At 43.5% G+C, this 17,246-nt stretch overlaps 1 protein-coding gene across 3 annotated transcripts in view; it reads right to left on the bottom strand.

Moving 5' to 3' along the window:
• Phf12 (PHD finger protein 12) overlaps nucleotides 1-17,246 on the bottom strand; it is a 45,992-nt gene that overhangs the window by 27,366 nt on the left and 1,380 nt on the right. For all 3 annotated transcript variants that reach the window (XR_004388993.1, XM_032911713.1, XM_032911712.1), the window contains exon 2: nucleotides 16,975-17,156. Coding sequence is in view for 2 of the 3 variants with exons in the window: in XM_032911713.1 (XP_032767604.1) it covers nucleotides 16,975-17,156 (182 nt within the window). In the remaining variant the exon portion in view is untranslated. The remainder of the gene's footprint in view (nucleotides 1-16,974; nucleotides 17,157-17,246) is intronic.

Below are 17,246 nucleotides of genomic sequence, written 5' to 3'. Positions count from 1 at the left end.
TTTTTTCTGGGGCTGGGGGCCGAACCCGGGGCCTTGAGGTTGCTAGGCAAGCGCTCTACCACTGAGCTAAATCCCCAACCCCCAGAGGTTGACTTTTAACCTCTACAAATGTGTTCATATATTCTGCATATTCATAGATGGCATATCCAACTAAAAGACAGGCCTTTGATATTGATGCAGCTTTCTGTGATGCCAGAGAAACCCAATACATTATTATTAATTCTGTAATACACCAATGGATTTGAAAGTCTACTATGGATGTTACTCTTTCAAGACAAAAACTTTTTTTGAGACAGGGTCTCAACCGTGAAGCCCTGGCTCCCCTAGAACTCACTATATAGATCAGGTTAGCCTGGAAGCTACACAGATCTACCTGTCTTTACCTACCAGGTGCTCTAAAGACTGTGCCCTAACACCCTGCTAAAACAATTCTTAAAGCCAATCTCTGCTGCGTGCCTCCCACAAGCAAATTCAAACAAGCCATCTCCACTACTGATGAGAAGTTCTGGATTGGTCAGTGTTTGGAGCCAAACAGAAAACTACAGACATCCCTCACTGGGTCACTTTGATACTTATACTGGCAGACTTCTGTAAGATTCAAAGTCCATTGCCAGATGATCCCAACGTACAGCCAAAGAATGGAGTCCAGTTTTAATTTAGAATGCCTTTCCTTCTCTAATGAGGCTTTTGCTCACCACCACAAATGGAAGATGTTAGTAGCTGTCATGGTTCTTGGCTCTCTAATTAAGAGCATCTATTTCAAGTCCTATGCCAGTGTCATTGATCTGAGTCTAACTACATGCATTTCCCTGGCCTATTAACATACGTGAACCTGCACAACATTGACATCTCCTTCAGACCAGTCACCACCAGTGGGACCTGTTGCTCCGTAGCACTGCACTAGCCTCCACCCAGCACAAGCAGCTTTTCAATATCGAACTGGAAGGGAGGGGGGAGGGGAACATAAGAACAAAGGGGAGAGAGAAAGAGAGAGAGACAGCGAAGCAGAAAGACTTCTACCTCAGAGATCCTTTCTTTGTATTACAACAGGCAGATTTTTAAAAAATGGTGTTCAGATCTAGACATTAAGGGGAAAAAAAGAAAAGTGGGATCACTAATGTGTGGCCTGTAACTATCCGAGTAACAGTGACATAAAACTGGTCAATGGCAGCCAGAAAAACAATGAAAAATCTCACGTAACCAGAGGTGTTGGTACATCACAGAATAAAAGAAAAAACAGATGGGAATATTCAAGAACATCCCATTTTCTCTGTGGATTGATAAACTATTTAACACAAATACTTCTCAGAGACACTAACTATACAAACACTATCTATATACAACAGACCAAGAACCTCTCTCTCCTGAGCTTGTAAAGAGGTCAGTCACGTGAGCCAGTAGGGTCCCTTCTGTCAGAAACTATCAATCTCCAAGACTAAAGCTCTTTAAGCCATTTATAACAATTTCAGTTGAAATAAAGTGGCAGACCCAGAAAAGGATCTGAGGGCTCCCCACGGTGTATCTACACCCTGCCTTGTTTTGGTGTGAGACACAGCACTCAGCATTTTTCTAATTTCATAGTTCAGGAGTCTCATCTATCCATTTGAGGCCTACTACCAGATTAACGTCACCTAATTACATTTAGCAGCACTGTGAAGGCCAACAGATAGGACAATGCATGCTTACAACAGGTTTCCTCTTTCAGACTGATGCTGCTGCCCTAGGCTAGCTTAAAAACTGGCACCATGCCTAAAAGGAGGGGCACAATGATTGCAGACAGAACCACAATCTTATTTCAACCTCACAGCAGACAGCATCACTATACAAGGACCTCTAGATCTTTCTAAAAATAAACCTTTGGATCCTAGAAAGACAGCTTAAGTACTTACTGCCTACAGGACCCAGGTTTGGTTCCCAACACCTATATGGTGGCTTACAACTATCTATAACTCTGTTCTAGGGGATCTGACCCCTTCTAGTATCCACAGGCACCAAACGCATTTGTGGCACACAGATATACACACAGGCAAAACACTCATTCATACACATAAATAAACGGGTAAACTTTTTTTTTGATCTTTAAAAAGGGAAAGAAAATATGCTTTTTAATAAACTTAAACCAGGTATATCCTGAAAGAGCTAAGAGTCAGTAGGTAAAGTTTAAAAACAAAACAAACCCATACACACACACGTGCACGCACACACGTACACACACATATCTGAGCCTGTGAGATGGCTTAGAGTAAAAGCTCTTGAAATATGATACTGACCATCCGAGTTCCATTCTCAGAATGCACAATGGAAGGACAGAAATTAGCTCGTCAAAGCTGTCCTCCAGTTCCCAGGTATGTGACATGGCATGTGCTCATATATACCACACACAATTATCAATACTTTTTTTTTTTTTTTTTGGAGACAGGGTCTCACGATGCAGGCCTGGCTACCCTCCAACTTACAGAGGTCTCCTGCTTCTGTACCCTGAGAACTGGGATTGAAAGTGTATGTAACTGTGCCCAACTAATTTTTTGTTTTGTTTTTTAACACAGGGTTTCTCTGGCTGTCCTTGAACTCAGAGCTCTACCTGCCTCTGCCTCTTGAGTGCTGGGATTAAAGGCATGTGCCGCTACCACCCAGCTATCTTAAAAAATATTAAATAAAACAAAAAATTCATAAATATATATCTAAATGTAATACTACATACTTTAAGGGAACAACATTTAATAAAATTTAAGTGTCAGCAAAACCAGCTGTCTTCTGGACACCTGTGTGGGCAATAGCTTTTATCTTCAAATATGGCTTGGACTTTCAAGGCAAAGAAAATGGCTACCTTGAAAGATACAGAGAGAAAAGTGTCATGGGGTGCCAGAATAATGATTCTTTACTTTAGCCTAACCACTCACTCAAATACAGCGAATGCCACAAAGTACATAAAAGTACAAATGCAAAGCCCCAGTGACAGTGTTAACAAGGAAACCAAGGGGTGCCAGGCAACCACAAATGCCCCATTGAGAATGTTAGCGAGCTGCGTCACTTCTGCAGACACGCAATCCTTCCAAGCCACTAGCTGTGCCCCAAGTTTTATTGTCTTCTGTGCAGAGCTGGCATCCTCCTAGCAGAGGGCACCTGGAGAGGACTGCTACAAATTAGTGCAGGAAGGGAGGAGGCAGCAGGGAGTACTAGAGGCCTGCCGTGTTTGTCTCTGCTGCCTTTGCTACAGGACGGGTCCAGTACCACAGGCTGGGTCATCACCAGCCTGGCTGTTCTGCAATTCTCACTTCTTCCAATAGATGGGCTGCAGCGGCAGCGGTAAAGGGGACTTTATTCTTCATCTCCCGGTGGCGCTGCAGCCTACCTAACTTTGGGAAGGGTCAGCATCTTGACCTCAACAGTAGTTTTCTGATACCCCTGGAAAACAGTTTACTGTCAGAAAGAACAACTATATATTCCTTAAGTGTCTCAGAGGTGTAGAAAACTAAAACCGAGTACTGTTTTGTCAAATTTTTTGTTTTATTTTGATTGAGATAGAGTCTCACGGTAGCCCAGGTTGGCCTTGAACTTGTGATCCTCTCACCTCAGCTTCCTAAGTACTAGATTTCTGTTGTGAGCTATCATATACTCTTTTTTTTTTTTTTTTTTTTTTCATATACTCTTATTACAAAAACAACTCAGAAATCTGGGCCAGGTATTAATAATGGATGTAAAATTCTACCAAGGCCTAAAAAGCTAAAAATACTAACAATGTGTTTTTCCTTTCCTTTTTTTTTTTCCTACAAAGTCTCACTATACATATAGCCCTGGCTGGCCCCAAACTTGTAGCAATCCTCCTGCCTTGGCATGTGTGCATAGACACACACACACACACACACACACACACACACACACACACACACACACACACACACACACACACAGAGTAATAACAACAACAAAACCCTAACTTAGTTTAGGCAGTACGTTTCTACTTGAAATTAAAGAGATTTCTGCTTCGTTTTCCATCCTTTGGCAGAGGAGGAAGGCCCTATAGTGTCAGGCTCGTTTCCTCCCCCTTTACTTCCAACCTCTCCCTATCCCCAGTCCTACTAAATCTGAAAGCTTCCCATCCCTTAGGACGGGAGTAATCTCTCGACATGCTGTCAAGCTGTGCTGTCATGGTTTGATGCCACAGCTAAGTGCTGACTTGGGCCTCCAAATTCTTCCAGTTACACCTCCAGTGACCTAGTTAGAAGTTCAACACATTTCTCAGAGATAGAGCCATGGTTTTTCCCTTTGGCCCACTTTTGGGCAATTTGTGCATATACAAACTTAAGTAATGAAGCAAGCATATAAGCTTGCTCTATGCTAAAATGAGTTATTTACCTTAAACTGTATATATTCTCCTGACACATAGCTGTCTGATATAATAGAATTAGCCAGTTCCCTTTATCAGTAGGTAAGGAATGACTATGCTAGGTGAAACTAGGAGGGCCACAGAGGAAGGAATAAGTAGTCATAAGTGACAGACAAAGCAAATCAGTGACAGAAGTCTCCTTACAATCATATAAGAGGATGCTCTTTCCAAGACACGTTTAGTGAGGTAAATGGATTAATTTTCATAAACCAGTAACTGATTATTCCCCCCCCCTTTTTTTTTCAGAGCTGGGGACCGAACCCAGGGCCTTGTGCTTGCTAGGAAGCGCTCTACCACTGAGCTAAATCCCCAACCCCGATTATTTTTTATTGAAAAAGTTCACCATTAAGTTTCCTGCTAATGTTTCCAAAAGGGGATCAGTAGAACTCTAGCTATGGTTCAGAGAAGTGGGAATTTAAAAGCTCCTGGCATATCACAGAAGGTCATGAGTGGTGGAGAGAAAAGCAAGGGCAGGTGGGTCCCTGTTACCTGATTATATATAAAACACAGGACCTCATCCCATCTCACCCCAAGTCCTCTGTATTATTATTATTATTTTTTTTTTTTTTGATCTTTTTTTTCGAGCTGGGGACCGAACCCAGGGCCTTGCACTTCCTAGGCAAGCGCTCTACCACTGAGCTAAATCCCCAACCCCAAGTCCTCTGTATTTTATTAGCTTCTCTGCTTTTCACAAAGAAGACAGGAGAAAAATAATATTCAACATCTTTGTGTGGATCAGAACTGAGTGAAAATCTGTAATTCAGGAATGCTGGTGTTGCTATAAGCTGGGTTCTACTTAGAACTTAAGCTTGTTAGTAATTCTGAGAGGTCCTCCTGCATGGCCTGGAGTTAAGTGAGGTCTTATGGCTGTGGTTAAAAATCAAACCCATGGAGAATCTTCTCTCACTCATTCATGCTGGTTTCAAAGGAACTGCATGCAGAGCACATCAGGGAAAGACTAGTGTTAGGTTCTGGTGCTCTCCAGCTGGCTAGCACCTCATTGCTATTTCACGCTCTCAAAACCAGGAAACAAGGGGGTTGGGGATTTAGCTCAGAGGTAGAGCGCTTGCCTAGCAAATGCAAGGCCCTGGGTTTAGTGCCCAGCTCCAAAAAAAAAACAAAACAAAACAAAACAAAAAAAAACAACAACAACAACAAAAAAAAACAACAAAACAAAACTAGGAAACATTTCTAGAAGATATTCCATAAAATTTTTCAGGAAAAAAAAAGGGGTGGTGGTGGTCATGGTGGAATTAACTACCATAGTGACCAATGTCTAGGAAAGCAAATGTTGCTGGAGGAAACACGGCCACATTTGCATAAATTAAGATACATCTCTACAGCACAAACTACATAGCATTTCTGTCCCCTACCTGCAAGTATATTGTTACTATGCACCGTGTAAAGACTAGCTTTTTTAAAACATTTTTTTAAAGATTTATTTTGTGTGTGTGGATACACTGTTGCTGCTTCAGACACACCAGAAGAGGGCATCAGATCCCATTACAGATGGTTGTGAGCCACGATGTGGTTGTGGGAATTGAACTCGGGACCTCTGGAAGGGCAGTCAGTGCTCTTAACCACTGAGCCATCTCTCAGGCCCCTAAAGATTATTCTTGTTATTAAAATGCTGATTTCTCTGCCATCCAATTTGTTGCAATTTAGAAATGGCATTATAATGCTTATTCCAAACACCTCCCATTTCAAGTTTATGTAAATAATGTTCACTATTTATTCTCTGCCTTATCAATAAAAGCTGATCAGCCAATGGCTGGGCAGAAGAGAGAATAGGGTGGTACTTCCACCAACTAGGCAAGGGGGAGAGACACAAAGAGAAGGGGTGGTTCAGCCATGAGGAAGGGGTCTGGGAGACACCATGAGCTGAGACACCTGAAGCTCAGAGAACCAGACCAATACTAAAATACAAACATCTCAGGGATTCTGGCTGGGAGGTAGCCAAATTATTTTAGAGAATAAAAATAGATCAATTACTACCCAGGTATTGTGAGGTAAAGTTTGATTAAATAAAACTAACAGTCTCAGTCTCATTCATCTGGGAGCTGGCTGTGGGGAGAGTAACTAGACACCTTTTAAAATACACGTATACCCACCAGCGATTATTTTGCATGCCTCTCACTTGCAATCATGCAGGAGCAAGGAGGAAAGGGCAGTAGGTCTCGAGTTTAGTCCTTCAGTGAACGTTCATTCAGTGCAACAGCAAATGGAGGAGGAAGTCTAAGAGCGGATTAAGTGTTTCATTACTTGGGAAAGTACAATCTACAAGCTGTACTTGGAATTTGCTACTGTGGATGTAACGGCTGTTCTACATAGTAGTGACTTCAGCTCCTTACTGATGGATTGAAATCAATAATTTCTCCTACCTCATTCCTCAGCTTTTCCTACCGTAGAGATGTGCTAAAACCTTATCTTTGTTCTCATTTGCTGAGACCTAGATTTCAAAATAACCTCAGCCTTTAAAAGACAGGGATTTTGATAACCAGAAATAGCAGACAGGAAAACACAGACATCATCTCATTCTTAACAGCTTTTAAGTCATGGGAAAATAGTCAACAAGTGACCTGTGCGTGTGTCCTGGGCATGGTGACAATCAGCAACACCAAAGTGCCTTTCTGAAATGTGGTCTAAGACTTGTACTAAATACAATGTCCTCCTCTTTCAGGAAACTGGCAAGGTGACAGCTGTACTCCTGTCCGTTGTCTCTTGGGAGGCTAGCATTATGTAGAAGTGTTCTTATAAGTGCCACCTGTGGTGAATGCTAATGCAGTTAGCTGATTGTGGTGTACTCCCTCGCTGTTAAGTCAAAGGAAGAGCTGTGTGCGTGCGTGCGTGCGTGCGTGCGTGCGTGCGTGCGTGCGTGTGTGTGTGTTGTTTGGGAAAGCCTGTTTCCTTTCTGTTGGTTTGGAATTCTGGCACCTTAAAACAAGACTACTAGGGCTGGAGAAGTGGCTTGGTAGGCAGAAGGCTTGGGCCATCAAGCCTGATAACCTGAGTTTGATACCTATGACCTGTATGGTGGTTGTATCCTAACTTCTACACAAGGTGTTGAAAGTCACCCCTCCCCTCCCTTAATTAAATAAAACAAAACAAAAACCTAATACTGGTTTTAAGAAGCTTGTACTAGTCACTGTAAGAGCGGCTAGAAGCCCATTTAACCACATATCCAAGGAAATGTGCATACACTAGAGAAACAACCAAGTTCACAGATGGATTTTAACATTCTCACCATAATCAAAAGCACACATTAAGTACCATCTATTTCCTATTATTTTGTTACTTGCAGAAGAAAAAGATGTAGGTCATTTCTTTTAAAAGGATGTCATGTCAAGGTAGCAAAAATTCTCCTGATTCTATGAACTACATAAAACCTTTAGGCAAAGATTCTCTGATTTCTCTATTTTACTATCCTTTTGTTTGTCTTTTGTTTTAGGCTAAAGTCTCATGTAGGCAGGAATGACCTGGCATGCTGATCCTCATGCCTCTGCCTTCTCCCAAGTGCTGAGATTATAGTCCCCCCTTTTAAGTGTGCTGAGAGAGGGAGGGAGAGGGAGAGGAAGAGAGACTTGTTTTAAAAATCAGAACCAGGGCTAGAGAGGTGGCTCAGTGGTTAAGAGCACTGACTGCTCTTCCAGAAGTCCCGAGTTCAATTCCCAGCAACCACATGGTGACTCACAACCATCTGTAATGGGATCTGATGCCCTCTTCTGGTGTGTCTGAAGACAGTGATAGTGTACTCACACATACATAAAATAAATAAAATCTTTAAAAAAACCCCACAAACAAACAAAACAAACACATGCACACATTTATTTACTGTGTGTGTATGTATTTTTTTGTGGGGTGCACGTGCATGGAGGTCAGAAGGCAACCACAAGAACTGGTTATCTAAGCCATATGGTGGTGCAGCATGCCTTTAATTCCAGCACTTGGGAGGCAGAAGCAGGCAGATCTCTGAATTCCAGGACACCTAGGGCCACATGAAGAGACTCTGTCCTGGGGGCGATATAACTGGTTCTCTCCCCTCACATGTGTGTTGCATAGATGACAGAGTGAAGTTCTGAGTATGCACTTGCTGACACGAGCACAGCCATGTTAAGGACCCAATGCCTCAGCCACAAGAGTGACAAAGTCTTCCCAGGGTAAAGCTCAGAGGGACAGCAAAACTTTCCTCTGCTCTAAGTATAAATGTTCAAAGTTTGTACAGAAAATGTCCACTGTATTTTTCTAAGATTGTTTATAGTCCAAAGACTGTTTCTGCTGAGATTAGCTGAACCTGCCTCCTTGATATCTATATATCTATATGTAATAACCCTACCTCCATATTTAGCTGAGTATAATAACCCTGCCTCCCTGTTCAAATACACAAATACACACACACACACACACACACACACACACACACACACACACACACACACACACACACCCCCTCTTCACTCTAGCTCCCAAGGACCAAAGCAAAGCCCTCTTCTGACTTCCTTGGACACCTGGACACACACACATACACATAAAGAAAAGCAATAAGGGGAGCAAAGAAACACCCAACACAAGGAGAGAACATTTGCAAATCACACATCTGAAAAAGAACGTGCATCTCTTATAGTCCAATAAATAATGTTAACAGTAACAATAACAGCTGGGATGTAACTAGGTGATAGAGTGTAAGGTCTTGAATTTCATCCCCAGTCTTGCCAAGTTTTTTTGAAAAAAAAAAAAATTCAATTAAAAAAATAAAGAGGAGGAGTTGGTGGTGGTGGTGGTGGCCAGAGAAATGGTACAGCAGTTAAGAGCATTGGCTGCTAACTACTTCTAGAGGACCCAAGTTCAAGTCCCAGTACTCACATGGTAGCTCACAACTGTCTGCAACTCTAGTTCTCTGTTTCAAAAATGTCCAACAGCAAATAAGGACAGGGATTTGGTATAGACATATGTATAGCAAGTCCATAAAAAGACAGTTAGTGTCATTAGCTATTAAGGAAACTCATATTAAAACTTGATACCCTCCTAGGATAGCCTTAACAAAGACAGATGATGACGAATATTATGAAGGATGTGGAAAACAAAATCTCATGTATTGCTTCTGGGAAAGTAAAATGGCGCCCTTTGGTAAAGCTGCCCAGCATTTCCTCTGACAATTAAACATGAGTTAGCACGAGACCCAACAACTCCACTTCTAGGTACACATTCAAAAGAAATGAAACCATCTACACACAAAAACGTATACCTAGCTGTACCTTTAATCCCAGCACTCCCAAGGCAGAGGCAGGAGGATATGAGTTTGAGGCCAACTTGCCTTGTCTAGAGATCAAGTTCCAGGACATTCACGGCCAAATATTGTTTCGAACAACCAAAATCATAAACAAACAATGATGACAACAACAAAAAAACCAAACGAACCAACCCAATAAAAAAAACCTTGTGCCTGAATATTCTAAGCCTCATTCTTTATAAAAGCAAAAAAAGAAAAACAACCCAGACATCCAGCAACTGGCATATAGGTAAACAAAACTTGTACGTCTATGTGTACAGTGGAACCAATACTGTTAAGTGTTGCTAAATGCTACAGGGAAGAACTTGAAAACCATGACTCCCTTAGAGTAATTTTACCTATCACTCATACTTCACTCAGAAGTGAGGTTCATTCAGTACATAGCAGTAGTGCACCTACCTCTCACCTATCCCTTCCCATGGCTTTGTAGCCCAGGCTGGCCTTAGACTGGTTATCCCGCCACTTTCACCTTTCTAGCATGGGAGTTCTAGGTGTCCAAGACCTGAGGCTCTTCTCAGCGCTGACTACTGAATCTCTTTTCTGTGCTATAGACAAGTCAGCATGCATTCCCTTGAAAAGTCTTAAAAACAACATCCCAAATCAACACTACTGGAGGTACACCTAAGAATTTATACCATGCAATATGAATCTTATCTCCAGATTTAAATTAAGGTTTATCTAAATACATATTATGTCTAGAAAAAATACAAGTCACTTACAAAGTCAGAAGATATGCTGTGTTAGTGGAGCACAACTGTAATGTACTGTGAGACCCTTTGAAGAACAACAGGGGGTGGGTAAGGGCACACCACCTTTCATTAAGTATGGTAATTTCAGAATAGGTCCCAAATTAAAAGAACAAAACAAAGCTAAAACCACAACAGAGCCACCAATTTGCACAAAACCCTCCATCTAGTCAGGAATGGTTTCAGGTGTCCATGTCCACACTAAAGCAAAAGAATGTTGAATTATTGGCCAGCATTGCCTATATAGTAGCCTGGTCTCAAAAAAAAAAAAAAAAAAAAAAACAAACAACAAAAAAACAAACAAAACCCAGCACCTGGGCTAGGATATAGTAAGTAATAAAAGTACTTGACTAGGGGAAAGGCCCTAGGATTGATCCTGACATCGGAAGACAACACAACCTGTCACATCACAGACAACTTACCCCTGTACTACTTTAACATACCTGCTTTTTTAAGCTCAAACCATTTGAGCCACAAATACACCAAGATTATTATTTTAAAAGTACACCTGATTTGTTTTGAATTAAGAATATTAATGTGTTTGGGGTTAGCCGGCATGTATGTTTGAGTGCCATGTGCATGCCTGATGTCAGAGGCCAGAAAAGGGCTTTGTAGCCCCTGGGGCTGGAGTTACACATTGTTGTCTCTTGAAGAACTACCAGTGTTCTTAATATTCACACCCCAACCCCCATTATGGGACAGGGTTTCACTATATAAGACTAGTCTTGTCTTAAACTTGTGATGAGTCTCTCCTTATTCGAATTGCGTGCGTGCAGATGAGTGTGCAGGTGGAGACTGGAGTTTGATCTTAGGAACCTTCCTTGATTCCTCTTCCACCTTTTTCTTTGAGGCAGGGTCTTCTGTCAAATTCACCAAAGCTGGCTTACTAGCCAGCTCGCTCTAGGGATCTTGCATCTGACTTTCCTAGACTGAATTACAGGTAGCCTACCACAATCACCTGCCATTTATGTGGGTATAGGGGACCAGAACTTGATTTTTCTTGTCAACACAGCAAGTGTTTTAACTGCTGAGCCACCCCATCTCCCCTCCCCCTATTCTAGTATTTTAAATGATGAGCGTTCTTTGTCGTTTGTACTCACTCATCTAAGACTTTACAGCCAAGCCCCACAGTAAGTCAGAAAGCGGAGCTAACGTTGGACTCTCCATTTTTAAGTGAATGGCTATAAACACTAGATCCTAGTTCGTTACAATAGATGAGTAGACAAAATACTAAAAAAACAACGTAGGTTTATTGATTGTGAGATAGTCTTAGTTCCCAGGAGAGTGAGAGAAAGGACTCACTGTCACCTGCAGTCCTTCAGGTCTTAGGATGCCAAAAACAAATTCATGAGATAAGAAACAAGAACGCCTCTATGTACTTTTAAGCTCACTGGTTGGCTATTAGTCCAATGAGCCAAACATAACAAAAGCAGAAAATTCTTTTAAGTTTAGAGCAAAAGATCTTTTTTAAGATGGAAACTTTCTAGATGCTTTTGTGTGAAACCTTTGTTATGACTCACTGGAAATTAAACACGCAAAACTCCATGCCGAGCTCAGTTTTGCCTGCACACAGAGACCTTTTCACTCTTATTCTTCGAAAACCTCATTTTGGATCTTGCTGCCAACACCAGAGAGAGGAAAGCCGGCCAACAATTCCAAATATAACACTCGGAGGCAAATGCTACAGAAATCTGTCTGACAGGAAGGGACCACGCTGAGATCTGCCAAGGTGGATGCACTTCTCAATCAGACCATTTTGGTTGTCTGTTTAGAGCAAAATTCCACAAAAAGTTTTGAGAGAAACCAGCCACTTTCTAGTCACCTCATTACTGTTCCTCTGTGGTAGTCACTCATCAGTGACAACAATCCTTCCTAACTCAAACAGAAGATGGATAAACAACTAGAGCTCTACCAGTTAGCCTACATTTTTTTTTAAGATTAAAAATTAAGCCAGGCATTGGTGGTACTCGCCTTTAATCCCCACACTTGGGAGGCAGAGGCAGGCAGATCTCTGAGCTCAAGGCCAGTGTGACCTACAGAGTGAGTTCCAGAACAGCCTAAGGTTGCTTAGAGAAACCCTATCTCAAAAAAATTAAACAAATTATATTTCATGTGCGCTTTGCCTATATGTACTACGCATGCCTATATGTGTTCTTGGTGCCCACAGAAGCCAGAAGAGGGCATCCGATCTCGTGGAACTAGTTATAGATGTTGTGAGCCACCATATGGTTGCTGAGACTTGAACTCTGGTCCTCTGGAAAAGCAGCCAGTACTCATATCTCCTGAGCCATCTCTTCCAACCCAGTTATCTTACTTTTTAACAGATTTCTATAGATCAATCTATGTAGAGAAACCTTATACACCACTGTGATGACAAGGGTCACGGTCACCAGCAAACACTTGAAAGCCTTCCAGTTCATCAGGGCCAGGCTTAGTAACCTACTATCATAACCTGCTGAGGTTATGATACCTCACAACTCGTTTCCTAACACAGAGAATAATAACCGAAAACCCAGAAAGACCATAACCAGCATGATTTTCCACAGTACACTGATCCCTGAGACAAAAGGCAGGACAAAAGCAAGACGTGAGCAGTCCTTTCCTCCAGTAAGGAAATGAAATGGTTGGTTTAGTGTTGTGTCTTAAGCCCAAGACTAGTTTGCCTAGTAACCACTTCTGTCTAGGCTTGGTATTTCAGGCTTATAATCTTGTCTAGTTGGGAAACTGAGGCAGATTACCCAGGCCCTACCAAGGTTCAATTCCCAGTACCATCCCACCCAGAGAGCCACTTCAGGGACATTCTGATATATACTGATTACCACAAAGCAGACTGGCAAAAATCCAGACAAAGGGCCTTTTGTTTGGTTGGGTGTGTTTTTTTCACACAGACCAAGCAAGCTTGGAATTTCACTGTTCTAGCCTCTCCCTTTAGAAGGCTGGGATTACAGGCAACAAACATATACCCAGTTGTCTTACAGAGCTTCCCTCATTCTCATACACTCTGTGCATAAGGGACAGTGTGATTACTACACATATCTCAGTAATGTATCTCAGCAAGTTCTAAAGGAAGGACACAGCTGCATTTAACCTTACCCCACACAAGGAAGCAAGAACAGGAAACTATTGAAAACACACCCAGGAATCAAGATCTCTCACATATTAACTGCTTGACCACACAACCCTGGCTGAATTAGTATTTCAATTTTGCTGGAGAGACTATGGCTTAAAATACAGAAAAGTGGGGGAAATCCTCACTTATAAAATGAAAGCACCTAGGGGATTCTCATTTAAAAGATGGCTTCCTGCCCTTTCACCAAACTTAGAATGTTTTGTGACTTAGAGACTAATTCAGCTAAGCCAATGGTACATTCAGTACTGACACCTTCGGGGAGAACTGATGAAGTAAACAAATCCTACCTCAGTAACTACTGTTCTCCAGTCTGATTACCACTCATGGTCTCAGGAAAAAGCGGGGAAACAGTCAGTGACATGCTTAGTGTGAGCAGGCCTCAGTCTCACCAACAACCAGACAGACACCCTCCCTCACTCTCCTTCCAGCTAGAGCAAAAACCATAGTTAAAGCTTGACAAGCGGGCTGAGAGATGGCTCAGTGGTTAGGAGCACTGGCTGCTCTTCCAGAGGTCCTGAGTTCAATTCCCAGCAACCACATGGTGGCTCACAACCATCTGTAGTGGGATCTGGTGCCCTCTTCTGGTATGTCTGAAGACAGTGTACTCATAAAAAACAAAACAAACAAACAGCCTTGACAAGCTCTACCCTCGTCTATTAGAAGGCTCATGGTTCAGCTTTAGAGTTAAAAAGCCCAGCCTTAGACAAAGATAACCCACTTTCTCCATGCCTCAGTTTGATTTTGTTGATGTGTTTTAACATAAAGGTTTATTTATTTTAGGAGTAAGATGGCTCAGGAGGTAAAGGTACTTACTACCAAACAGGACAGCCTGACATCCTGAGCCCAATCCCTAGGAACCACCACAGTGGAGAAAGCCCACTCCTGTTCTGACTTCCACTTGTGCTCCACGTCACCCCACAAACAAAAGTAAACTATGTGTCCATGTGTGTGAGTACATGTGTCCTCCCATTACTCTCTGCCTTACAGAGGCAGGGTTTCTCCCTAATCCTGGGTGTTTTCTCAGCTAAGCTACGACCTGGACTGACCAGATCTCAACAAGGTTAGACGCTAGTTAAGTGCCAATAATCCTGCCTCTGCTTCCTGCCCAAGCAGGATATGTCGGGCAACCCAGGTTGCTGTGTGGGTACTGAAATCCAAACTCTGTTCCTCATGATTGTGTAGCAAATGCTCTTAAGATGCTTCAGACTTTTAATAATTTCAACATTATTGAGATTTTTAAAAAAGATAACAGTTTATCAAATGTTCACTTAACAGGAGTCACTAATCTTAGCTAACAACCACTTCACCCTAGAGGTAATATTAGCCAATGCTTAAAATTAAAAAAAAAAAACACAAAACTATGCATATATACATAGCTGGACATGGTGGTGCACACCTGTTATCCCAGCATTCAGGAGACCCAGGCAAGAATGACTGGCACAGGTTAGAAGTCATCCTGGGCTCTATAAAAAATACAATGTCAAGTCAAACAGGGCTTCACAGCAAGATTGTCTCAAAAATTACAGAAAAAGGAAGAAAAAGGGAAGAGAACAAATTTAAAAGTCCTAGTAATATATCAAATAAGTACAACAAAAGTAAGCAACAGACTCAAGCACAAATCTCTCCTGTGTTCAAGAACAGGAAGGAAGAACAAGGTACACTTTGGAGGCTGAAGCAGGAGGATGATTGTGAGCTCAAGGCCAAGCGGGGCTACAGAGTGAGGCCATCTTAACCCTCACATATCCCAAACAGAAAAGAACAGCAAAAGATACTGGACCAGAGGGATTTCTCCAGGTGATTACACTTTAGAGGAAGTAAAGGTTAACAACAAAACCTACAGGCCCTCATTGCTGGCACCACTCACTTCATAATAAAACATTAAAGGCCCGTAGCAAAGCTTCCTCCAGGATAGTAATTTTTGTCTCTGGAACATTACAAGCCAAGGTGGGGTGCCTTTATAGGCAAAGGTGTCTTGGAGTCAGTAATGGGAATGTCCCACATAACTTCTGACCACAGTCCTAATTTGCCCAGTATCAGTCATCTGTCTAATAAAACCTGCAATTAGTACAAATACAGCAGGCGCTATTCCACATACCAGGAGATTTCAGAATGTAGGTGGAAGTGGCCCTTATACACTTTTTTAAAAACAAGGAACTAAAAAGAGCGGCACAAAACAAAGGACAGGACCCCGTCCTTCCCCATCAAAATGGGAACAAACAGCCCCCACCCCGACCCCGGGAGCCCTCTTCTCCTAAGCACTAGCCTCAGGTCTGCTGTTGCTGATCAGAAAAAGAGGCTCTCTGTGTTCGAAGTATAGATGTGGCATTTGTGTGCGGGGCAGCAAAGTGGTCTTCTGGCAGAAGACAGTTTAAACTCTTGCTGGAGTGCTCTGGGCAGAGCGGCTGAGAAGGATCAAGCAAGCAGCACAGCGGGTGATCAACCCAGCCCCCCCTTCAGTTAGGGTGGGAGAGCGCACAGCTTTCCTGCTCTCAGTTCCTTAAAACTGCCTTTCCGGAGCCACCAAACACAATCCTAACACAATCCTGCCCCAGCAGCAAAGAATTTTGAGGCAAAGGGCTCGTTGATCCAGAGCAGAGAAGAGAAATCGGCGCCCAAGGGCAATTTTAATTGTCTAACCCGGCCCGATTTCCTAAGAGGCAGCAGCAGAGCAGGGAGGGAGGAGGGAAGGGGGAGGAGGGAGGCAGCACCGGAGTGGCAACAGGGGGCAAGCTGCAGAGAAAGGGATCAAGCCTGCAAGAGCCTAGCCCTGGTCCTCAAGGAGCTTCTGCAGAAAGGGCTCACGGGCTACCTCCACCGTTCTCCCGGAGACGTTTGCAAATCATATATGCAGCCAAAATGGCGCTGAGAATAAAAATATAATTTAAAGGCAGGTCGCCATATTGTAAACACAGAGGCAGAGAAGTGGACTCGAGAGACACCATTCATGATTTCCTGCACCGTCGAAAGCACCCGCTCGCCTGAGTCAGGACTAGGGTAAACTGGGTGGCCGAGGGTTCCGCACACTAACCCTAAGGAGAGCCCAGCCAGGCAGCAGCCCTGAGGGCGGCGGGCGCGCGCGGCCGCCAAGCGGCACTGGACCTGGAGCTCCTCCCCTTCCTCCCCCGTCGCCGCCGCCGCCGCCGCCGGCCGCACTCAGCCGCTCAGTCCCGGCTCCCAATCTACAACCAATCTCAGATGGGGCTCACCTCACTTCTCCCAACCCCCATCCCAGGGTCAAGACATGCTGCTGCTCCTTCCCGCAAATTGGCCGGATCCCGGCAAATACCAGGGGCGCAGTGGCGCTCGCATCAGCGACTACAGAGTCGGCTAGCGGCTGCAAGCTCCCGTTATTTCTACAGGCCTGGTGATGGAATGTGCTCAGTAGGGTCTGCCAAGGAGCTCCAAAGGGGTCCCCAGCCCTTACCAGCACTGGAGATGGAAGGCGGCAGGGCAGTGATCGCAGCACAAGAGATCTCCACCTTCCTTGCAGCTATCGCAGCTGTCGTGGTTGGTGGCCCTGCCGCTTCTCCGGGACTCCTTCTCCGGCTTCCGACTCCGCTTTTCTGCCTCGTCCGTCTTGGGGGGAGCCAGCAGAGCCTGGATTTGCTGCACACACATACAGACGGCGTGTGTGCACATTCGGAGCTCCCGGGCAGCCCGTAGTCCCACCGGCGCGGCTCCTCCGTCACCCACCCC

The sequence above is a fragment of the Rattus rattus genome, chromosome 9, assembly GCF_011064425.1.
Source record: "Rattus rattus isolate New Zealand chromosome 9, Rrattus_CSIRO_v1, whole genome shotgun sequence".
NCBI lineage: Eukaryota > Metazoa > Chordata > Mammalia > Rodentia > Muridae > Rattus > Rattus rattus.
Note: the sequence above shows the minus strand (reverse complement) of the source record. Positions and strands in the feature narration are given on the sequence as shown.